This window comes from Oncorhynchus masou, chromosome 12 (genome assembly GCF_036934945.1).
Source record: "Oncorhynchus masou masou isolate Uvic2021 chromosome 12, UVic_Omas_1.1, whole genome shotgun sequence".
In the NCBI taxonomy this organism is placed as follows: domain Eukaryota; kingdom Metazoa; phylum Chordata; class Actinopteri; order Salmoniformes; family Salmonidae; genus Oncorhynchus; species Oncorhynchus masou.
Genome location: NC_088223.1, coordinates 51224802 through 51249185, shown reverse-complemented (window position 1 = coordinate 51249185; position 24384 = coordinate 51224802). Strand labels below are relative to the sequence as shown.

Here is a 24384-nt window from a genome sequence, read left to right as displayed (position 1 = left end):
ATCTCCGATGTCACACCTATCCTGGGATAGTGTATGACCCAGAGGCTCACTCCCCTCAGTGAGCTCGTCTAGGCGTGTGGTCAAGGACATGGATTTTACTTCAGATAGGGATATCTGGAGTTCACAATTTATGCAATAGAATGAGCTGGTGTTTCCGTATTATGAAGGACCAGGCATGAGTTCAGAGCCTCATTTTAGGGGCCAAACTCTGTACAATAAGAACAGTCTTCATAGCAAATGCTATCTAGCGGATAAATACTCCTTTCTCATTTATCAAGTCTCACCTTGTGACCCATTCCACAGTTGTTTGTCATGTAGACTAAGTGGGCGTATCTTTGCATCCTTTGTGTTGGGGCCTCCACAAATCATCTAAGGGGAGTTCGTCGACCAGCAATCAGTATTGCAGTTCTCACATCATTAAATTGTTTGTGTGACTCACTCTCCTTATAAGTGAATAAAGATTTAGTTTAAGTATAACTCTGACATATGTGATAAGTTGTCTCTCCTCATTTGATAATACAGAAATTAACCACACCAATAAATTACTGGGAGCTTGTATGTAAAGTGTGCAACTTTTATAGCCTCGCGTTTACTATGCGAAATGTAAAATGTTATAGAAAACATTTGCTGAACTCTCCCCCTATTGGTTTATCATTCAAAACCATCTAGGCCTATATGGCTTAAATCTTTCATGTTTTAACCCAAACAATCTCCCCCATTTGTCCTTTCCTCAAGTGATGTGCTGCTCCTTGCCAGACTGGGTGAATCTTCTTAGCCAGCTCTGCTCTCTGTCAAGCATTAAATGGTTCTCTGGGTTATTGCAAATTCTGGGATGTAGTTCCAGCTGATCCTGTCCACATGTCCTTGTCATTGATAAATGACAGTTGACAATTATAACAACCATATGCCTCTGTCAAATATGTTAAAGGTCTGTAGGTTCTGTAGGAGTAAATGTTTGCCATAAGGTGTCAAAAGTATTTCCAGAAGTCAAAGAATAAGTCAAACGTTTGTTTATTCAATAAGAGGAAACTAAATCCAGGTACTCTTCATAACCACAGAAGGGGACTACATTTCGTAAATAGGCTGTATTAATTTATTTTAAATGGGTAACTGTTGTCAACAGTAACAGAAAAGCCTGGAATGTTAAACAAACTGGACAGAAACATTTATACTAAAACGGCCTTCCTCTGGGAAGACCACAGGTTGACGACAATCCTCTCAATCAGCCAAGGTCTGTTTCTTTATCCATCTTTCTCTGAAAAAAAAATCAAGAAAATCAGTGTAAATTGTCAATCCATTATCTATGTTAAACCATAACTCCAGCTGAAAACGGATCCCCTAAAAAGTCCCATATTGTTCCATTTGGTTGAGATTCCAAAGGCATAGGTGATACAGTGATGAGTTATTTACAATTAACATTTGACAGTTGAATGTATTCTGGTCTCCAAGGTCAAAAACATTTTCTTACAAATACACCACAAAGAATGATTAATAAGACTGACTCTAGTCATAGTTGAGAATTACCTTCAGGTTCAGATAATGTTCCTCACTGCTACAGTGGACTGATTTGGCTGTTTTCTCATTGGTGTAGAAGACATTGCACAGTTTGCAGAAGAATCCAGTCCTTGGCACCAGATAGTCTAACCCTGCAAGTAAAATGAGAGAAAAAAAAAACATGTTTGTGCTCTCACTGATATGGCACTAAAAGTTATTTACCATATCCCCGTCACCCGTTAATAAAAAATAAAAATAAAGTATTTTTTCTCTAGCCTCTTACCAACAGGGTTGTCAGGTTGATAAGGACCCAGAGGTTCCTCCTGCTTTTTCTCCTCTCCCTCTGGGAGAGCTTCCACACCACTGACTTCTTCACCTTTAGGGTCCCCACAGACCCTCTCACTGTCAGACACAGGGCTCTGGACATCCTGGCCATACAAAAACAATCACGTCTTTCACTCATTCGTTCTACTAAGCCTGAGAGACCAACACCAAGAAATATCCCTCTTCTCTGTGTGAAGTGCATTAACTGATTACTTCTTCTATAACCAGTAACTGTAAAAGGATTGTTCACGGACATGCCAAAATTAAATACAGAAATATTCAGCTAGCATTTAACTAACAAGGAAATATTTCACCTTGTTTAAAGTAAGGAAACAAAAACATAGCAATAACCATATTTCACCTCTGGATAGGGGCTTTTGGTTGACTGGCCATTAGTCTTTTCATCTCCATGATGATCTCTTGATCTTCTGTCTTTCTGACTGGCCAACCACAGCTCATATTTGACTGGAGGCTTCCTGTATCAGGAGGACAGAATATGTCATGAAGTACTATATCATGAAAGTGTACTTAGACACAGCCCTCATACAGTCCAGTTGAACCATAGATCACACCATTCTTTATCAGATTATTTCATTAGCTTTATATTCTTCCAATAGATTCCAATCAATTAAACTGGCGTTGACAAGCTGGATACTAGCATTCTTAATTCCATTTAGTCTAACTATCATTAGCATCTACTGCATATTCTTAGGGGTCATTGAAAATTATTTACCAGTATATTAGTGAGTCTCCCTTTTTGCACAAACTGACTCTTAACAGGGTGCCGTAGAACTTGTGTGGACGTTGGAAGTACTTCACCATTTTCTGAGCGGCTTCCACGCTCTCCAACTGGATATAACACTGAAAGGAGAAAGAAAAACATGCATGGGTGAGTCCTATATCAACAGAAAAACAAACAACATTCACCTTTTAAAAAATAGGCAGGTGATACTTTACCTTTCCATGAGGCCAGTTCAAATTATAGCCAGTGATTTTCCCAAAAGGCTGGGCAAGTCGTAAAAGAGAGACGTCAGAGTACTTCTGGAGTGGAAGCATACAAATGTAGATGGATCTCCCACTAGGACCCTGCATTGAAAGAAACAAAGTTAAATTACAGTCAATATTTGTCACAAAAAGATCCGTATTATGTGAGGTGTGTAGTTGTGTATAATACAGTGCATTCGGAAAGTATTCAGACCCCTTGACTTTTTCCACATTTTGTTACGTTACAGCCTTATTCTAAAATGGATTAAATTATTTTTCCTCAATCTACACACAATACCCCATAATGACAAAGCAAAAACAGGTTTTTAGAAATGTTTGCAATTTTACTAAATATAAAATAACTCAGGTGCATCCTGTTTCCATTCATCATCCTTGAGATGTAGAAACATGATTGGACATGATTTGGAAAGGCACACACCTGTCTATGTAAGGTCCCAGAGTTGACAGTGCAGGTCAGAGCAAAAACCAAGCAACGAGGTCGAGGGAATTGTCTATAGAGCTCAGAAAGGATTGTGTTGACGCACAGATCTGGACAAGTGTACCAAAACATTTCTAAAGCATTGAAAGTCCCCAAGGACACAGTGGCCTCCATCATTCTTAAATGGAATAAGTTTGGAACCACCAAGACTCTTCCTAGAGCTGGCCGCATAGCCAAACTGAGCAATGGGGGAGAAAGGCCTTGCAAGAATCCAATGGCCACTGACAGAGCTCAAGAGTTCCTCTGTGGAGATGGGAGAACCTCCCAGAAGGACAACCATCTATGCAGCACTCCACCAATCAGGCCTTTATGGTAGAGTGGCCAGACAGAAGCCACTTCTCGGCAAAAGGCGCTTGACAGCCCACTTGGTTTGCAAAAAGCACCTAAATGATTCTCAGACCATGAGAAACAAGATTCTCTGGTCTGATGAAACCAAGATGGAACACTTTGGCCTGAATGCCAAGCCTCACCTCTGAAGCACACCTGGCATAATCCCTACGGTGAAGCATGGTGATGGCAGCATCATGCTGTGGGGATGTTCTTCAGCGGCAGGCACTGGGTGACTAGTTAGGGTCAAGGCAAAGATGAACAGAGCAAAGTACAGAGATCCTTGATGAAAACCTGCTCCAAAGAGCTCAGGACCTGACTGGGGTGAAGGTTCAACTTCCAACAGGACAAAGACCCTAAGCACACAGCCAAGACAATGCAGGAGTGGCTTCGGGACAAGTCTCTGAATATTTGAGTGGCCCAGCCAAAGTATGGACTTCAGCATGGACTAACATCTCTGGAGACCTGAAATAGCTGTGCAGCGACGCTCCCATGGCAAAGCTTGAGAGGATCTGCAGAGAATGGGAGAAACTCCCCAAAAACTCGTAGCTGAAATAGCAGCCGAAAGTGCTTCAACAAAGTACTGAGTAAAGGGTCTGAATACTTACGTAAAATGTGATATTTCAGTGTTTTATTTTTAATAAATTAGCAAAAAATATTTATAAAATAAAAACGTTTTTTTTCTTTGTCATTATGGGGTATTGTGTGTAGATTGATGAGGGAAAACAAACAATTTAAAGCATAGATACTACACCATTTAAGACATCAAACCCACCTCCAACTTTTTCTGTGAAAAGCACATGCTAACACTGACTGGTTTCCTCAACAACTGTCCTTTTCCTTTGTAGAATTTCACCATTTCACGTACTTCCTCGGTAGTTTCAAGCTCTAACCATGCCTGAAAATATAGGAAATTCTCAATGTCATACAAACTACGACAGCAAATGCTTGCACAAATCAGGGGTTGAGTAAATAAACTCTTTCCTGTATGCCGAACTACATGAATGTCAAATTATTCACCACTGTCGCCATACAAAATAAAATACACTTGATCCCCAAATAACATATCTGCAAGTAACATGATTATGAACTTACCTCCTGTGTGAGGAAGGATATGGCATGGTTGACAACTTTCACGTTTGCTCGCTCTGCCAGTTTCAATAGGGCCACCGCCATGTTTCCATAGCCCTTTCTAATTGGGCTAATATGGACAACTTTTCCATCCTGTAGAAAACAATTTTAACCGACTGTCAATAAAAACAACTTTTCTACACGTTTGACACATTCCAAATACTCAATATGGAGGAATACCAACCCATGAAGTATCCTTTGACTCTGCAAATAAAATAAAAAAGTAATTATTAATATAAATTATCTGGAAATTATCCACACAGGCTAGACAACTGTAATAATTGTTTTTGTCAAATGCTGCCAAGTAAGAATGTTTTGCATCATTCATTGCTTACCCAGCGGCGTGTCCCCTCCAGTACTGTCGTCAAGTTCATCCAATGTAACGAAGTCATCCATATTCTCAGGGAAATCCATGTCATCCATATTGTCCTGTTGGAAATAAGTCCACAACATCAATAAGTTAAAGAATTTGAGTTTCAAGTTCCACAGTGCCGCACCAGAATCATAATCTCATGAAAAACACTTGTGAAGTTGCAATGGGAAACTGTCAAAAGATGCTCAAACACTGAACATAAAAGTATGCAAAACTGTATTCAATAGTACTGAAGTATGATAAAGATCCATGTCACAAAGCTAGGAAGTGAACTCTGTGGCTGCACTTTTACAAATTACATTGACAGCTTAAATATCCAAAGTCATTCAAACCTCTTGGTCTGTTCTGGTTTTAAACATGTTTGGGCTGAACAAATAGGCATGTCTACTGATCCATACATCTACAATGCTTGGCTGACTTGAGCGATTAAGTGCCTGTTCTGGATTACTACGGTCAGTCTAGGTTTTCTGGAAACAATTGGAGCTTGTACAGAGATGGCTCTATTCCCTTTGATATTAAACCATGGAACGTAAGGAGATCCTTCAAAGCCGATCTCCATCTGATTTGTAGGGCACTCATAAAACTGATGGAATTAATAGCCACTGAGCAAATCACACCTACATACAGTGCCTTCAGAAAGTATTCACACCCCTAGACTTTATCCATTGTTGTGTTAGTCTGAATTTAAAATGGATTACATTTAGATTGTGTGTCACTGGCCTACACACAATACCCCATGTCAAAGTGATATTACGGTTTTAGAATTTATTTTACTAATTAAAAACGGAAATGTCGTGTCCAATAAGGATTCAACCTTTTTGTTTTGGCAAGCCTAAATAAGTTCAGGAGTAACAATGTGCTTAACAAGTCACATAAGTTGCATGGACTTTACTCGGGGCAATAATAGTGCTGAACATACAATTATCTGTAAGGTCCTCAGTCGAGCAGTGAATTTCAAACAAAGGCCAGGAAGGTTATCCAATGCCTCGCAAATAAGGGCACCAATTGGTAGATTTGTTTTTTAAATAACACATTGAATATCCCTTTGAGCATTGTGAAGTTATTAAATACACTTTGGATGGTGTATCAATACACCTAGTCACTACAAATATACTGCCGTCCTTCCTAACTCAGAGAGGAAGGAAATCGCTCAGGGATTTCACCATGAGGCCAATGGTGACTATAAAACAGTTAAGAGTTTAATGGCTGTGATAGGAGAAAACTGAGGATGGATCAACATTGTAGTTACTCCACAATACTAACCTAAACGACGAGTGAAAAGGAGGAAGCCAGTACAGAGTAAAAATATTCCAAAACATGCATCCTGTTTGCAATAAGGCAAAGAAATTAACTTTATATCCTGAATACAAAGCGACATGTTTGGGTCAACAACACATCACTGACCCCCAATTCCCATTTTCAAGCAAGGTACTGGATGCTTCATGTTATGGGTATGCTTGTCATCGGTAAGTTCTAGGGAGTTTAAGGATGAAGAGAGACTGATTAGAGCTAAGCACAGGCAAAATCCTAGAGGAAAACCTGGTTCAGTCTGCTTTACAAGACACTGGGAGAAATTCACCTTTCAGCAGGACAATAACCTATAAGACAAGGCCGACATGACAACAACCGACTTGACAGAGTTTAAAGAATTGTGTGCAAATATTGTACAATCCAGTTGTGAAAATCTCTTAAGAGACTTACCCAGAAAGACTCACTGCTATAATCACTGCCAAATGTGATTCTAACATGTATTGACCTCAAGGGTGTGAATACTTACATAAATTAGATATCTGTATTACATTTTTCAATACATTTGCAAACATTTCTAAAAACATGTTTTCACTTTGTCATAATGCATAGTGTGCTCAAGAATGTGCTGGTTCTGATACCATCACTTCTGCCATTTCAATGGCATTTGAGAACATGTTTGAAACATGAACACTCCTAGCTCCATTCGAACAACTGACTCGAGAAATAAGCTTAACTGCATCTACAGCAGACGTGAAACCTTGTCACGGCATTGAAACGCCTGCTCAACAAAAATGCCAACACAGACTGTCGGGTTAACTTGGAAAAGTACTCTACTAGAGGCTGTGAACAAGCGATTCGGTGGCATTCTCTATGAGCCTCCACTGTGTCGCCACCATGCTCGATGCTAAGTACAAGGACCGCTACTTTGATGCAGACAAGAAACAGGGTTTACATGAAATCATAGATACACAGCTGGACAAGATGGAAACGGACACAGTGACAGTGCGCACCGAGGAAGAGAGGCCACGGACAGAGGGAGCTGAAACTTCACTGCATGACATGTATGATGAGATCCTGGTTGAGACTGAACAAATGAACAACGAAACAGCAAAGTGAAAGAAATAGATTTTGATTATGTTTTGCTGGTAATGGTGACATACGTAAATGCCCCCCCAAACTTTTTGGTCCGTGTGTGTGTGTTTAAACTACTTAACTGTACTAGAATGCTTAAAAGGCCGCTATTTTTATATCGGTCTAGTTTTCTTTGGCAAGGAAAATAATCGATATTGGTATCGGCCAAAAATGTCATATCGGTGCATCCTTAACAATAAGCCTTTCTTTGTTGGTTCCAGTCACAAATATGAATGACAATCATTTCTTACATCTTCTTGAAAGCTCTCCTGTTCCATCTTGTTTTCCATTGAGACGTCAGCATCACACAGAGCTGGATCATCGGCAGCCTTTACGTCAGAATCCTCCAAGGTATCGTCTGCCAAAAGTTCTGAGATTTCGGGTTCCCCCTTATCTTTAGAATCAGCCACCATAGAGGGACTTTTGGAAGGAGCAGGGTCTTTAGCATCAACACCAGCACCAACCTCGTCATCTAACAAGCTTTGTTTAGCTTCCACCTGGATAATCTCTTCGTCTAGATCTTTGTTTTCCAAATCAACGTCCTCCTCCTTGACCACCTCCTCAATGTCCTGCTTGACCACTTCCTTGACCTCCTCTGAGGTGCTTTGTTGACCATCTCCTTGTTCCAACACTTTCTCAGCAGGTTGTTTGCCTGTACTGGGTTTCTCTTTGTTCGTGGCGTTTGAGGTCTTGCTAGTCTCCTCGCTCTTGTGTCTGCTGCTGCGGCCTTTACTAGAATCTGCTCTTCTGGATGTGGTGGAGTCAGGACTATCTCTACAAGGCAAAAAACATTAAGGTAAACTTCCCTGACACAAACGTCCTGATGAGTCCTACAGGAAAATTGGGTATGGCTGCCATGGCCCCAGGTTAAGAACTCTTACTTACCTCAGGCGCTGCATTGATGATGACAAGATTACTTTGACACTCTTTCCACTGATCTTTAGGGGGTTGGAGTGGTAGTACTTCACCATAATGTCAGCATCCTTCCAATCTACCATCTCAATCAGGGCCTGCAGATGAATAAGGGAGAATTCTTTAGACAAAGTTAGAGAAGGTGCTGCATAATGGAGGTTTTGGTGACGAATTTACCTAGCCATACAAAATAAATAGATACTGCATTGTTAAATTGTTTTAATAATTGTTGTCTATTTGAAATCACCAGAGATTTGCAGAATTTGATTGATCACACATCAATTCCATATTGCCCGAACCTTACCTGGTCACTTGAAAATGTTGAATGCCGCACATCCCCAAACATCTTGGCGAGATCAAGAATCTCTGATTCTCTTTCCTTCCCAGGAGGTAGGTGGGAAAAACAAACCACTGTATTGGTAGCTTGTTTGGTCTGCCGTTTTTCTGGTGGTTCATCCAACCTTGGCGGCTAAAGGAAAAAACAAGCTCATACTGCGATCTCTGATTAAGAACACAGAATCTCACATTTTTAAGAGGCAGGTGCACTTACATGAATACTGCACACCATAGGTGACAAGTACAGATTCAACTTAATTTCCTTCACGAAAGCTTGGTTTACACTGAAGTGATTCACCATATTGACAGCCTCTTTGTGAGAATCAAACTCCAGGAAGCCCTGTAACAAAAATACAACACCGAATCATCCAATAGACATTCAACTACAGATGTAACTTTTTTAGAGAGAGAATGTTAAAGCTGCAACATGTAACCTTTTGGGCGACCCCACCAAATTCACATAGAAATGAGATATAGCTCTGTCATTCTCATTGAAAACAAGTCTAAGAAGCGATAGATCTGTTCTGTGTGTGCTATTTCTATGCTTCCTGTCTTCTATTTTTGTACTCCAGCTTTAAACAACTAAAAATACTATTTTTGGTTATTGAAAATATGTTTCACAGAGGTTTAGATGGCACAATGATTCTCTACACTATACTTACTTGTTCAGTCGCATACACTGAAATTAGGTGAACTATTACAAATTTTTGCAAACAGGAAATGGCAGAGCGATTTCTGCATAGTGCATGTTTAAGAGTTTAGAGTGTTTATTACCAATTTGTGTAACTTACCTTGCAGGGGAACACCAGATGTTTAACAACCGTGCCAAATGGCTTGGCCAAAGTCATCAAGTCTTCAACACCAACAGAGCCAAGGGGAAATTTTGTGACCACCACCTTTGTGCCAGCCTGAAGCAAAATATATATCACACATTCAAGCATGCAGCTTTAAGCAAATAAACAACATCATAACAAGTGAATTAAATCTATCTAGCTCTATTTATAAGAAAACAATGCCACAAAAGGGGCATCGTTACCTTGGGCTTCAAATGGTGTCTTTCTGGTGCAGACCAGACTTCACCTAAAGATGAAAACATGAAAGGAGATAGTATTTATTTTCAAGTGGTTTGCAATTGGGCCTTATTTGGTCTGGATCAAACTTGACTTTGGAACGGTACTGGGGTTATCACCTCCTACGCGGTCTGAGCTATGTTGTCTCTTGTAAGGCATAGCAGGGCGTGGCGTTCTCCTGGGCGGTGAAATAGCATCTCTACTTGGGATGGAGTTGGACCTGGAAGATAACATAAACAGTGCTAAATAAGAAGAGGAACAGCTAATGATTTTACATCATGACATGCCTATTTTCAACATAAAGCTTAATTTCATGCCCCTCACATTTCCTTCCGGGTATCATGTTTATTCCAATCTGGATATCTGTAGAAAACAGAAAATAAAAAACAACGTTGAATTAAACCTTGTTATAGAAAATATCTCAATTGATTTTGTGAACTGTACCAGTTTCTAAATGTTTTACTTCGCATGAAAACACTTACAGATGCGAGAGTTCTAGACAGCCATCTGCATGGCGTAATCCATTGAGATGTTCCTTCCATGTCTGTGAAAAAAGCAAACTCATATTAAGCTAAATTAATGCCATCATGGAAGGTTGAGTGTTCTGATTAAAATGATATAGAAACAGTCCAACAGCAAGAGTTTTGAAATATAACAAAGCTTACCTTATTAGAATTCAACATGCATAAGCATAGAGAGCATGTGTGTGGGTAAACCTTGGGCACAACTCCATGAAAATCATCCACTTGATAGGAGAAAGGAATCTTTTGCTGGCTGTTGGATGGTTTTTCAATTGGGGGCCTATTGTGACGGGAACCTCTCCTTGCTTCAGTCCGCTGTGGTCGCCGCCCCGGTCGACTGTAGTCAGTGTCTCTCCTATAGTCAGTGTCAATATGGCTGTTTGACCGACGAGGGACTGCAGGGGGACTGTCCCGTTTGCTAAGGTCTCCATCATCTGTATCCTCCTGACAGCTGTCTCCCTTTGGGGAGGCCTGTCCCTGCTCCTCTTGCTTGGCACGACTGGCCTTCAGTTTCATTATCAGATAAGGCAACGTCTCCACACTGATCTCATTCTCTGGAATCTGGGCCAGAGCATCCACGTCTTCTGGAGAGAGCCCCAGAGTGGCATATAAGTTCATAGTGCTCATCGCGCCATCACCTGATCCTTGGTGTGCAGAGCTGTGACCCTCACTGTCCTCCATCCTCAAACCGTTAGGGTACAGAGAAGTTTATTCTGAAATAGGGGGAAAATGGTGTTCAGTAATTTCAACTGATTATGTAACCTCTGAACATGTCTAAGGCAACCAATATAGTAGGCAGTGTCAGAGGAAAGGCCCAAAAAAGTGTCAAAGACTCCAGTCACCCAAGTCATAGACTGTTCTCTCTGCTACCGCACGGCAAGAAGGTACAGGAGCGCCAAGTCTAGGTCCAAAAGGCTCATTATCAGCTTCTACCCCGAAGCTATACGACTACTTTACAATTAATCAAATGGCCACCCGGACTATTTACATTGACCCCGCCACCATTTGTTTTTACACTGTTGCTACTCGCTTTTTATTATCTATGCATAGTCACTTTACCCCAACCTACATGTACAAAATAACTTGACCAACCCGTAACCCCGCAAATTGACTCGGTACCGGTAGCCCCGGTATAACCTCTTTATTGTTGTCATTTTATTATGTTATACATGTTTTACTTTAGTTTATTTAGTAAATATTTTCCTAACTATTTCTTGAACGGCATTGTTGGTTAATTAAGGGCTTGTAAGTAACCATTTCACGGTGGTATTCGGCATAAAGTGTAGGCCCTAATGAAGGGGCTTGGGAAGAAAGTATCCTTCGCATTTGTATCTGAAATTCTACCATCTTTAATCATTCAATAGTTAACTAGATGTCAATTGAAGTCCCTCACAGAAAGAATAATATGTTTACCAGCCCAGAACAACGTAGATGCAAGCTAACGTTAGCTACTGTAGCTAGTTACATCGAATGGGCCGAAGGCCTCGGCACAATAACAGCCAGTTGTTATGAACTAGCTACCTACGCATCTTTTTTTCTGAATAACGAAGCCCAATATCTCCTCACCCTTGATGAATAAAAATTAGCTATCAAGTATGCCCCATGTAGCTATAAAGTAAGTGCATTATTGTTAGCTAGCAGCACGCAACGCTGGAGAATGCTGCCTAGCCGCCCACAGCCAGGAAACTAGCTAGCAAGAAGAAGCTAACCATAGCTTTCTACCAAGATAGTTTCGGGGTGAAAGTTTATGTATCCAGTTCAACTACCACATGAAATACAAATGGGGAATGCTGCAAAACATACCTTTTAAGTACCCTTTCGGGTATTTCGTAAAATTAGGTGGCTAACGTTACAGTCTGGACAAAGATATGTGTAACTAATCCTTCTACCAGCGTCTCGTCAGTGACATAAAAAAACTACTTCCCATTGCGGAATTTAGAAAATGTTCATAATAAAAGTCCCCCGCGTAATTACATTAATGTATTTATTCATGATATTTGAAAAATAATTGTCTAAACTTGAACTATGATTCATATTTAAGTGAAATTTGCATTAAATGTATTTTTTTCTTCTTTTTAATTTCCAAAGTTAAATAAATGCCCCCATTGCAATACACTGGCTTATAGAGAATAAAGTATACCATGTGTCAATGTAAAAGTGGGGTTGGGAATACTCGGTGGCGTCAGTAGAATCTACATATGGTGTAATTTCATGGAGGACTCGTCTAAATACATAGCAACACTCTACTTCACCCACTCCATAGCCCTGAAAGCAATAAACTGTAGGCCTATAAATTACATATTGGCTTATAGAGAAACATTTGTGATGTAAACGCAAGGCACTTAAGCCTAATTCCTCCTGTAAATCGCTCTGGATAAGAGTGCCTGCTAAATGACTAAAATGTTGTTTTTTTTTATCTGTTTGATTCACATGAAGGCCTGGGTGCGACGAGAGCCCGGGTGACAGGCAAGCCTAGAGGAATGGGCCCACTCCAGGAACGCGGAGCGGACATAGTCAGGCACAAACACCCCCCCCCAGAGTTCGGCTGGGACCGGTGCGCCTCCCGGACATGTTTCCCTATACCCCAGCTGAGTGCCGTCGCCAGGCACGAGGTGGAAAGGATGGTCTCAGGCTCCAAGGTGGTAACCGTGGGGTTATAGCGGCGAGACAGGGCATCTGTCTTGAAGTAATGGGTCCTGTGTGGCTCAGTCGGTAGAGCATGGCGCTTGCAACGCCAAGCGTCGTGGGTTCGTTTCCCACTGGGGCCACCCATATGCAAAAAGTAGTGGCCCCAGCCGACTTGTAAGTCGCTTTGGACAAAAGCGTCTGCTAAATGGGATATTATTATTATTATTATTATTAAGTTCTTGGACCCCGGTTGGTAGGAGAGGGAAAAGTTGAACCGGGTAAACAGCAGAGCCCATCTCGCTTGCCTGGAATTTAGATGCCTGGTGGTGCAGAGATACTCCAGGTTTTTGTGGTCGGTCCATACAATGAACGGATGTTCCGCCCCTTCTAGCCAGTGCATCCATTCCTCCATCCCTTCCCCGCGAGAAGCTCCCGATTCCCAACATCGTAGTTCCTCTCCGTGGCATTGAGGCGGTGGGAAGGAGCAGGGATGCAGCTTAAGGTCCAGAGCAGAAAGTTGGGACAGAACAGCCCCTATTCCGACATCCGAAGCATCGGCCTCCACCACGAACTGACGGGAAGGGTCCGGGTGAACCAGGATAGGAGCAGTGGTGAAGTGGTGTTTAAGGTCCCAGAACACCCGGTCAGCAGCAGAGGACCACGTGAACGGAACCTTGGTAGAGGTAATTGCAGACAGGGGGGAGGCCAGGGTGGTGTAACCCCAGATATTGCGGCAATAAAAGTTGGCGAACCCCAGGAAGCGTTACAGCTGCACCCTGGACGTAGGCTGGGGCCAATCCTCCACTGCTCTCACCTTCTCGGGATCCATCTGGACACTCCTAGCAGAGATGGTGTAGCCTGAAAGGGAATGGTGGAGCGATGAAACTTACACTTTTCCACTTTAACAAACAACTGGTTCTCCAGAAGGCGCTGGAGAACCTGTCGGACATGGAGCACGTGTTCTTGGGAGGAGCGGAAGAAGACAAGGATGTCATCAATGTAGACGAAGACGAACCGGTTAAGCATCACACGGAGAGCATCATTCACCAGAGCCTGGGGAAAATGGCTGGGGTGTTGGTTAGGCCAAATGGCATGACCAGATATTCGTAGTGGCCACTGGCCATGTTGAAGGCGGTCTTCCACTCGTCCCCCTCTCGTATCCGCACCAGGTTGTAGGCGTTTCGTAAATCCAGCTTGGAGAAAACAGTGGCCCACTGGAGTGGCTCGAAGGCCGAGCAAATGACTGGTAGTGGATAACGGTAACAGTAATGTCACTGAGTCCACAGTAGTCAATGCACAGGCGCAGGGTCTTGTCCTTTTTCTCCACAAGGAAGAAACCTGCGCCAGCGGGAGAGGAAAAGAGACAGATAAATCCTGTAGCTAGGGAGTCCCCAATGTAGGTCTCCATAGCCTTGGTCTCTGGTTCCGACAGAGAGTACAGATGCTAGGGAAAAGGTCAATCCCGCAGTCATATCCCGTCGCTTCCGCAATCGGGCGGTGCGGCAGAAGGCAAGTGGCCCAGGACTTGTTGAACACCTCCTAGAGGGTCCTGGTACTCCGCGGGAATCGCGGAGAGGTCCAGAGCAACTTCCGAGCCCCCCAGGAAGATGTCCCGTGGCAGATTGCACCGACTTCAGACAATGGGGCCGTGCCAAAATGGACTCCAGCCCATGATAGACTAGTTGATGAGGGGATTGTGTCGCTGGAGCCAGGAGAATCCCAAAACCATGGGAGTCTGGGGGGACTTGATGAGCAGGAATTGAATGGTCTCGCTGTGATTCCCTGACATACTGTACGTAGGTTGATGGGAGTGGTGTTATGGGTGACCCGACCTATAGAGCACCCGTCCAGTGCTCTAACATCTATGGGAATGGAGAGGGGCTGAGTGGGGATGTTCAGCTCGGAAGCCAAAAAGCACTCATCGGACCCAGAGTCAATGAGGACCCAGAGACATTTGGACTGGTTTCCCCACAGCAGAATGACAAAAAAAGGGGTGTGAGTAAGGGAAGCAGAAAATTTCTCCCTATGGCCCACCAGAGTACTTGCTCCTACCGGTGAGCCTGGTCTTTTACCGGGCAAGAGGACACAAAATGACCAAAAGTCCTGCAATACAGACAGCTCCTTGATCCTGTGTTGCCGTTCTGCTGGTGACAGCCCAGCTCTGCCTAGTTGCATAGGCTCGGGAAACAGTGCCTCGGCCGTCTTTGGTGACTCTCGAGGAAGGTCTGGAAGTGTCGGGTGCTCTCGGCAACAGGACTGTTGGGGACCTCCGGGGTGACTCGGAGGTGAGGTTGAATCCCTGGATGTGCGAGCGAAATTGAATTTCCACTCTATCCGTCGTTTCCGCAATCGGCCATTGATGCAGATGGTCAAGGCGAGGAGGGAGTCAAGATCCGTGGGTAACTTCCGAGCAGCAAGCTCGTCCTTAACCTCCTCAGAGACACCGTGCAGGAACATGTCGAACAGTGCTTCCTGGTTCCATGCACTCTCCGTGTAAACTGCACATAGAGTTGAAGTCAGAAGTTTACATACAAACACAGCCAAATACATTTAAACTCAGTTTTAAACAATTCTTGACATTTAATCAGAGTAAAGAAATCATGTTTTAGGTCAGTTAGGATCACCACTTTATTTTAAGAATATGAAATGTCAGAATAATTGTAGAGAGAAGGATTTATTTCAGATTTTATTTCTTTCATCACATTCCCAAGTTTACATACACTCAATTAGTATCACTTCCTATGACTTAGCTTTTCCACCGCACTTTAGCTGAGACAGGTAGCAGACAGTCCAATAGAGTGTATTGCATTTGGGACTGTGGAGGGGAAGGAGTAAAAAGCCAGCAACAATCCTTACAACACAGTCCCCCTCCAAAACTAAACATGTTTGGTTAGTAGACACCCTAGGTAGTAGCCTAAAAATGTTAATTGACAGTTCAATATTTATTCCATATACAGTGAATTGCATTGGCAATTGCAATGTTCTGTTGCGTGGGTAAATAGTCAAAAACTCTGAATGATCTTGCTGGATCGAATCCCAGAGCTGACAAGTTAAAAGTCTGTCATTCTGCCCCTGAGCAAAGCAGTTAACCCACTGTTCCCCGGGCACTGAAGACGTGGATGTTGATTAAGGGAGCCCCCTGCACCGCTCTGATTCAGAGGGGTTGGGTTAAATACGGAAGGCACATTTCAGTTGAAGGCATTCAGTTGTACAACTGACTAGGTATCCCCTTTTCCCTTTCCCAAATAATTATACTAATTTATTTGCAAAAAATAGTAGTTGTGTAAAGTACTTCTGTAAAAATACTTGAAAGTACTACTTAAGTCATTTTTTGGGGTATCTGCACTTTACTATTTATATTTTTTGACAACTTTTACTTTAACTTCACTACATTCCTAAACAAAATAATGTACTTTTCACTCCATACATTTTCCCTGACCCCCAAAAGTACTCATTACATTTTGAATGACTAGCAGGACAAGAAGATTGTCAAATTCTGGCGCTTATCAAGAGAACATCAATGATTATCGCTATTGCCTCTGACTCACTAAACACAAATGCTTAATTTGTAAATTATGTCTGAGTGTTGGAGTGGCTATCCATAAATGTAAAAAATACAATAAAATGGTGCCATCTGGTTCACTTAATATAAAGGAATTTGAAATGATTCATACTTTCACTTTTACTTTAGTAATTTTTTATTAAGGTATCTTTACTTTACTGACAATTTGGTACTTTTTCCACCACTGAATGATAGTGAGACATCTGCTGGGCACAGCACATAGCATTATGGTTTCACAGAACTAGAACAAGACACATGAGGCTTTCAGCCACTAGAGGGTGCTACTAGGACAAGACGTACACTGAGTGTACAAAACATTAGGAACACTTGGTCTTCCATGACATAGACTGACCAGGTGAAAGCTACAATCCCTTATTGTAGTCACTTGTTAAATCCACTGCAATTCCTGAAGATAAAGGGGAGGGGACAGGTTAAATAAGGATTTTAAGCCTTGAGACAACTGAGATATGGATTGTGTATGTGTGCCATTTAAAGCATGAAGTGACAAAACTAAGTGCATTTGAAAGGGTAGTAGTACGGGTATGGTAGTAGGTGCCAGGACCACCAGTTTGTGTCAAGGACTGCAACGTGCTGGGGTTTTCACACTCAACAGTTTCCCATGTGTATCAAGAATGGTCCACCACCCAAAGGACATCCAGCCAACTTGACACAACCGTGGGAAGCATTGGAGTCAACTTAGGCCAGCATCCCTTTCGAACGCTTTCAACACCTTGTAGAGTCCATGCACAGAATAATTGAGGCTGTTCTGAGGACAAAAGAGGGTTTGCAACTCCACATTAGGAAGGTGTCCTAAATGTTTTGTATACTCAGTGTATAAGCCACTAGTCCATATAATCATCTAGGAATACATCTCAACCAAACTTGAAATAAATTAAAATGTGATAGAATCTGTAAGAACCAAGAAACACTTTTAAGCATAGCACCAGTCATAACATACAATAACAACATTAAAAACAGACATTTCGCAATGTGCTCCACCTTATAATATTATTTTTCTTATATAAAGTAGTCATTCTCTTTAGTTCATTCATCATTTTAACATTGGCCCTATCCAAAGCTGGGAAAAAAACTTTTATTTTGAAGGCAAAATCGGAAAACCGGAAGTCTTAATATTGCTGGCGGGTTGCTAATGCTGCTGCTGTGATACTAATGCCTTGTTCTATCTGCGTCTGGCTCATGGGGTTTTCCATGCTCCCTGGAGGTATATGGAGGTACTGCAAGGGGTCGCGTATTTTTTGGGGGAGTGTGGAATATTTTGGGGGATTTTCTAATATGACAAAAAATATATGAATATCGCTAGCTACAAGAGAATACCATTGTGAATACCATTAATATGTCTCTGTGTCCAGTATGAAGGAAGATAGAGGTAGTTTAACGAGCCAATGCTAACTAGCACAAGCACAATGACTGGAAGTCTACAGGAACATTTAGCATGCTAGCTGTTCCAGTTAAATAATTATTAAGCAAGTCAATTTAGACATGGATTGTGTATGTGTGCCATTCAAATGGTGAAAGGGCAAGACAATAGATTTAGGTGCCTTTCAACGGGATATGGTAGTAGGTGCCAGACACATAGGTTTATGTTTGTCAAGAACTGCAACACTGCTGGGGTTTTCACGCTAAACAGTTGCCCGTGTGTCTCAAGAATGGTCCACCGCCCAAAGGACATCCAGCCAACGGAAGGCCAGTGGTCAAAAATGGATAATTGTTGAAAGAGGACAGAGGCTGACACGAATTGTGCAGAGCAACAGACAGGCTACAGTTATTCATCTGACTGTTCAGTACAACATTTGCGCCCAAAGACCCATAAAAGAATGCACAACTCGTCGTACTTGACACAAATGGGATATGGCAGCCAATGACCTTACAGACTTCCACTTCTTTCAGCAAAAAACAAACTGTGGTTGTAGTTTCTTGTGGGCTAAATAACGAAAACACTGAAGAATTGGAAAAACATTGCATGAGGAAAAAGTAAGGAACTTGTCTGTCGGCCCTGCATTAAAGACCAAAAGTTGTTAAAGAAAATTGTGATAAATAACAAAATATACCAATTTAATTTAATAACTAAAACATTAACAGCTGTACCATATAGATTGCAAAATAGTTGGGAAGAGATTTTCGATGTACCGATTCCATGGCACAAGATTTATGAACTGATATGCTAAATGACGCAGGATTCAAAACATATCATTTTTATATTTAAATTATTATACACAATTCTTGCATCCAATAGAATGTTATATCGCTCGTGTACTGCAATCGATATGCTGATTAGAATTTAGCTTGCCTTGTTTTCAGATTAGCTTTGTTAAAATCTGCAGCTACAATAATGCAGCCTCAGGACGTATGGTTTGCATAAAGTCCAGTGAAGTTCCTTGATGGCCGTTTTGGTATCCGCTTGCGGGGGGATATACACGGGTGTGACAATAACAGAGGAGAGTTCTCTTGGGAGATAATACAGTCAGAATTTGATTGTGAGCAATTCTAGGTCAGGTGAACAAAAGAACTTGAGTACCTGAATGTTGTTACAATTACACCATGAGTCGTTAATCATGAAACATACACCCCCGCCCTTCTTGTAACCTGAGAGATGTTTATTCCTGTTGGCGCGATGCACTGAAAATCCTGTTGGTTGTACTGACTCCGACAGCATGTCCCAAGCTAGCCATGTTTCTGTGAAGCAGAGTATGTTACAATCCCAGATATCGCTTTGTCTAGTACTCTTGCCCTGATTTCGTCAACCCCGGGATGCTGGCCTTCTTGGCAGAGTTCCTCTGTCCAGTGTCTGTGTTCTTTTGCCAATCTTAATATTTTATTTTTATTGGCCTGTCTGAGATATGGCCTTTTCTTTGCAACTCTGCCTAGAAGACCAGCATCGGAGTCGCCTCTTCACTGTTGACGTAGAGAATGGTGTTTTGGGGGTACTATTTAATGAAGCTGCCAGTTGAGGACTTGTGAGGCGTCTGTTTCTCAAACTAGACACTAATGTCCTTGTCCTCTAGCTCAGTTGTGCACCAGGGCCTCCCAATCCTCTTTCTATTCTGGTTAGAGACAGTTTGCACTGTTCTGTGAAGGGAATAGTACACAGCGTTGTATGAGATTTTCAGTTTATTGGCAATTTTTTGCATGGAATAGCCTCCATTTCTCAGAACAAGAATAGACTGACGAGTTTCAGAAGAAAGCACTTTGTTTCTGGCAAATTTGAGCCTGTAATCGAACCCACAAATGCTGATGCTCCAGATACTCAACTCGTCTAAAGAAGGCCATTTTTATTGCTTCTTTAATCAGAACAACAGTTTTCAGCTGTGCTAACATAATTGCAAAAGGGTTTTCTAATGATCAATTAGTCTTTAAAGTCATAAACTTGGATTAGTTAACACAACGTGTCATTGGAACACACGAGTGATGGTTGCTGATAATGGGCCTCTGTACGCCTATATACAGTGCCTTGCGAAAGTATTCAGCCCCCTTGAACTTTGCGACCTTTTGCCACATTTCAGGCTTCAAACATAAAGATATAAAACTATTTTTTTTGTGAAGAATCAACAAGTGGGACACAATCATGAAGTGGAACGACATTTATTGGATATTTCAAACTTTTTTAACAAATCAAAAACTGAAAAATTGGGCATGCAAAATTATTCAGCCCCCTTAAGTTAATTCTTTGTAGCGCCACCTTTTGCTGCGATTACAGCTGTAAGTCGCTTGGGGTATGTCTCTATCAGTTTTGCACATCGAGAGACTGACATTTTTTCCCATTCCTCCTTGCAAAACAGCTCGAGCTCAGAGAGGTTGGATGGAGAGCATTTGTGAACAGCAGTTTTCAGTTCTTTCCACAGATTCTCGATTGGATTCAGGTTTGGACTTTGACTTGGCCATTCTAACACCTGGATATGTTTATTTTTGAACCATTCCATTGTAGATTTTGCTTTATGTTTTGGATCATTGTCTTGTTGGAAGACAAATCTCCGTCTCAGTCTCAGGTCTTTTGCGGACTCCATCAGGTTTTCTTCCAGAAGGGTCCTGTATTTGGCTCCATCCATCTTCCCATCAATTTTAACCATCTTCCCTGTCCCTGCTGAAAAAATGCAGGCCCAAACCATGATGCTGCCACCACCATGTTTGACAGTGGGGATAGGGTGTTCAGTGTGATGAGCTGTGTTGCTTTTACGCCAAACATAACGTTTTGCATTGTTGCCAAAAAGTTCAATTTTGGTTTCATCTGACCAGAGCACCTTCTTCCACATGTTTGGTGTGTCTCCCAGGTGGCTTGTGGCAAACTTTAAACAACACTTTTTATGGATATCTTTAAGAAATGGCTTTCTTCTTGCCACTCTTCCATAAAGGCCAGATTTGTGCAATATACGACTGATTGTTGTCCTATGGACAGAGTCTCCCACCTCAGCTGTAGATCTGGGCATTTATACGGAGACTTGATTACACACAGGTGGATTGTATTTATCATCATTAGTCATTTAGGTCAACATTGGATCATTCAGAGATCATCACTGAACTTCTGGAGAGAGTTTGCTGCACTGAAAGTAAAGGGGCTGAATAATTTTGCACGCCCAATTCTTCAGTTTTTGATTTGTTAAAAAAGTTTGAAATATCCAATAAATGTCGTTCCACTTCATGATTGTGTCCCACTTGTTGTTGATTCTTCACAAAAAAATACAGTTTTATATCTTTATGTTTGAAGCCTGAAATGTTGCAAAAGGTCGCAAAGTTCAAGGGGGCCGAATACTTTCGCAAGGCACTGTAGATATTCCATAACAAATCTGCCGTTTCCAGCTACAATAGTCATTTACATGTCTACACTGTATTTCTAATCAATTTTATGTCATTTAATGGACAAAAAAATTGCTTTTCTTTCAAAAACAAGGACATTTCTATGTGACCCCAAACTTTTGAACGGTTGTGTATACACTGTATATTGTATCCTACACTATCTATTGCATCTTAGCCGCTCTGTCACTGCTCATCCATATATTTTTTATTTATATATTCTTATCCCATTCCTTTACTAGATTGTGTGTATTAGGTTTTGTTGTGAAATTTGCTAGATATTAGGTTTTGTTGTGGAATTGTTAGATATTACCTGTTAGATGCTGCTGCACAGTCGGATCGAGAAGCACAAGCATTTCACTACACTCACAATAACATCTGCTAACTGTGTGTATCTGACCAATGAAATTTGATTTGGATTTGATTTGAAATAGCCCTTACACAGCCTGGAGGTGTGTTGGGTCATTGTCCTGTTGAAAAACAAATCATATAATCCAACTAAGTACAAACCAGAGGGGATGGTGGGATGTTGCAGAACACTGTGGTGTCCATGATGGTTAAGTGTGCCTTGAATTCTAAATAAATCACTGAGTGTCAGCAGCAAAGCACCCCCACACCTCTATGCTTCACGGTGTGAACTACACAAGCGGAGATTATCCGTTCACCTACTCTGCGTCTCACAAAGACAGTGGTTGGAAACAAAAATCTCAAATTTGTACTCATCAGTCCAAAGGACATATTTCCACTGGTCTAATGTCCATTGCTCTTGTTTTTTGGCCCAAACATGTCTCTTCTTATTATTGGTGTCCTTTAGCAGTGGTTTCTTTGCAGCAATTCGACCATGAAGGCCTGACTCACGCAGTCTCCTCTTTACAGTTGATGTTGAGATGTGTCTGTTACTTGAAGTATGAGTATGAGAAAGTATGAACTCACTACTGTAAGTTGGTCTGGATAAGAGCATCTACTGAACAGAAATGAATAGACCATTTCAGTTTTCACATAGAAATACATTTCATTTCAGGAAACTGCTAATTGAATAGGTGGCTCAGCATGGCAGAGCAAACATCATATTTGAGTGTTGGGAACTTAGGAAGCAATAGATTGGAAAAGGCACGATTCCCTGAATCCACATCTGATCTAGTTTTAGGGTTATAAGGAAATCGATCCCAATATGATCTATGACATCCAAATATGACATCCAAATCTGATTTAAGACATCCAAATACGACATCCACATCTGATTTAGGACACCAAAATATGACATACACATCTGATCTGGGGCTAGCGTTATAAAGGAAATTCATCCAAATGTGATCAAAATCTATGAAATCAAATCCAAATCTCATCTAGGGGTAGGGTTATTGGGGAATTTATCCAAAATATGATTGAGATCTAGACATCCTTATTGAATAAGCTTAACACCCACTGAGTGGGCAGGACATTTCCCACTTTTTCCTTCACATACTTGTCTGCACAGATGAAAATAGGAACATATGTTGAAACCAGGTGTTTCTGAGCGTTTTTTAGCACTTTTTTGGGGAATCCTTCACAATTCCATCTAGGTAGGGTTATGCATCCTTATTTAGTCTAAGAAGCCCCCTCAAACCTTTAGGGTTGCCAGATTATTGTTGGGGTGCAACACGTGAAGATCAGATGTCTCTGACGTTGTCGGGGCAAGATTTTGACTGTCATTAAAATAACAACTTGCAATGGGTTGATTGACGACTAAGAGGGATAGAGGGCAAACTGAGAGTTGATTTTTACCTCAGGGGATCTAAAGGGACATGTCTTTCACCCCAGGTGATCCCAGAACAACAACCTCTCCCTCAATGTAACCAAGACTAAGGAGATTATTGTGGACTACAGAAAAAGGGGCGAACACACCCCAATTCTCATCAACGGGACTGTAGGGGAGCAGGTTGAGAGCTTCAAGTTCCTTGGTGTTCACATCAACAACAAACTAGAATGGTCCAAACACACTAAGACAGTCGTGAAGAGGGCACGACAAAGCCTATTCCCCCTCAGGAAACGAAAAAGATTTGGCATGGGTCCTGAGATCCTCAAAAGGTTCTACAGCTGCAACATCGAGAGCATCCTGGCCGCAAGGCACTACAGAGGGTAGTGCGTACGGCCCAGTACATCACTGGGGCTAAGCTGCCTGCCATCCAGGACCTCTACACCAGGCGGTGTCAGAGGAAGACCCTAAGAATTGTCAAAGACCCCAGCCACCCCAGTCATAGACTGTTCTCCTTACTACCGCATGGCAAGCAGTACCGGAGTGCCAAGTCTAGGACAAAAAGGCTTCTCAACAGTTTTTACCCCCAAGCCATAAGACTCCTGAACAGGTAATCAAATGGCTACCCGGACTATTTGCATTGTGTGCCCCCCCCAACCCCTCTTTTTACGCTGCTGCTACTCTCTGTTTATCATATATGCAGTCACTTTAACTATACATTCATGTACATACTACCTCAATTGGGCCGACCAACCAGTGCTCCTGCACAGTGGCTAACTCGGGCTATCTGCATTGTGTCCCACCCACCACCCGCCAACCCCTCTTTACACTACTGCTACTCTCTGTTCATCATATATGCTTAGTCACTTTAACAATATCTACATGTACATACTACCTCAATCAGCCTGACTAACCGGTGTCTGTATGTAGCCTCGCTACTTTTATAACCTCGCTACTGTATATAGCCTGTCTTTTTACTGTTGTTTTATTTCTTTACCTACCTATTGTTCACCAAATGCCTTTTTTGCACTATTGGTTAGAGCCTGTAAGTAAGCATTTCACTGTTGTATTCCGCGCATGTGACAAATAAACTTTGATTTGAGAAGAGTGTGCTTTTCAACCGTTCGCTGCCTGCAACCGCACGTCCGACTAGCATCACCACCCTGGATGGTTCCGACCTAGAATATGTGGACATCTATAAGTACCTAGGTGTCTGGCTAGACTGTAAACTCTCCTTCCAGACTCATATCAAACATCTCCAATCTAAAATCCAATCTAGAATCGGCTTTCTATGCCGCAA

The 24384-nt window shown here is 41.9% G+C and overlaps 1 protein-coding gene across 1 annotated transcript; it reads right to left on the bottom strand.

The window, feature by feature from the left end:
- Positions 1-997: 997 nt before the first annotated feature.
- On the bottom strand, positions 998-12275 carry LOC135550321 (matrin-3-like). The gene is made up of 21 exons (XM_064981003.1): positions 12157-12275; positions 10498-11066; positions 10315-10376; positions 10157-10195; positions 9952-10052; positions 9799-9842; positions 9554-9670; positions 8977-9102; positions 8731-8895; positions 8400-8524; positions 7766-8288; positions 5095-5188; positions 4944-4963; positions 4724-4852; positions 4404-4526; positions 2776-2904; positions 2552-2679; positions 2180-2294; positions 1778-1922; positions 1525-1646; positions 998-1255 (listed from the first exon to the last, which is right to left on the bottom strand). The coding sequence occupies exons 2-21, from the start codon at positions 11032-11034 to the stop codon at positions 1223-1225; spliced, it is 2877 nt and encodes a 958-aa protein (XP_064837075.1). The 5' UTR covers positions 11035-11066; positions 12157-12275; the 3' UTR covers positions 998-1222.
- Positions 12276-24384: the final 12109 nt, after the last annotated feature.

Excerpts from the sequence above, each read along its gene's own strand:
- LOC135550321 (XM_064981003.1), bottom strand. The coding sequence starts at position 11,034 with ATGGAGGACAGTGAGGGTCACAGCTCTGCACACCAAGGATCAGGTGAT. Across the intron at positions 10,196-10,314 it reads TGTCTAGAACTCTCGCATCT|ATATCCAGATTGGAATAAAC; the intron begins GTAAGTGTTTTC and ends TGTTTTCTACAG. Across the intron at positions 2,905-4,403 it reads TTTCACAGAAAAAGTTGGAG|GGTCCTAGTGGGAGATCCAT; the intron begins GTGGGTTTGATG and ends CTTTCAATGCAG.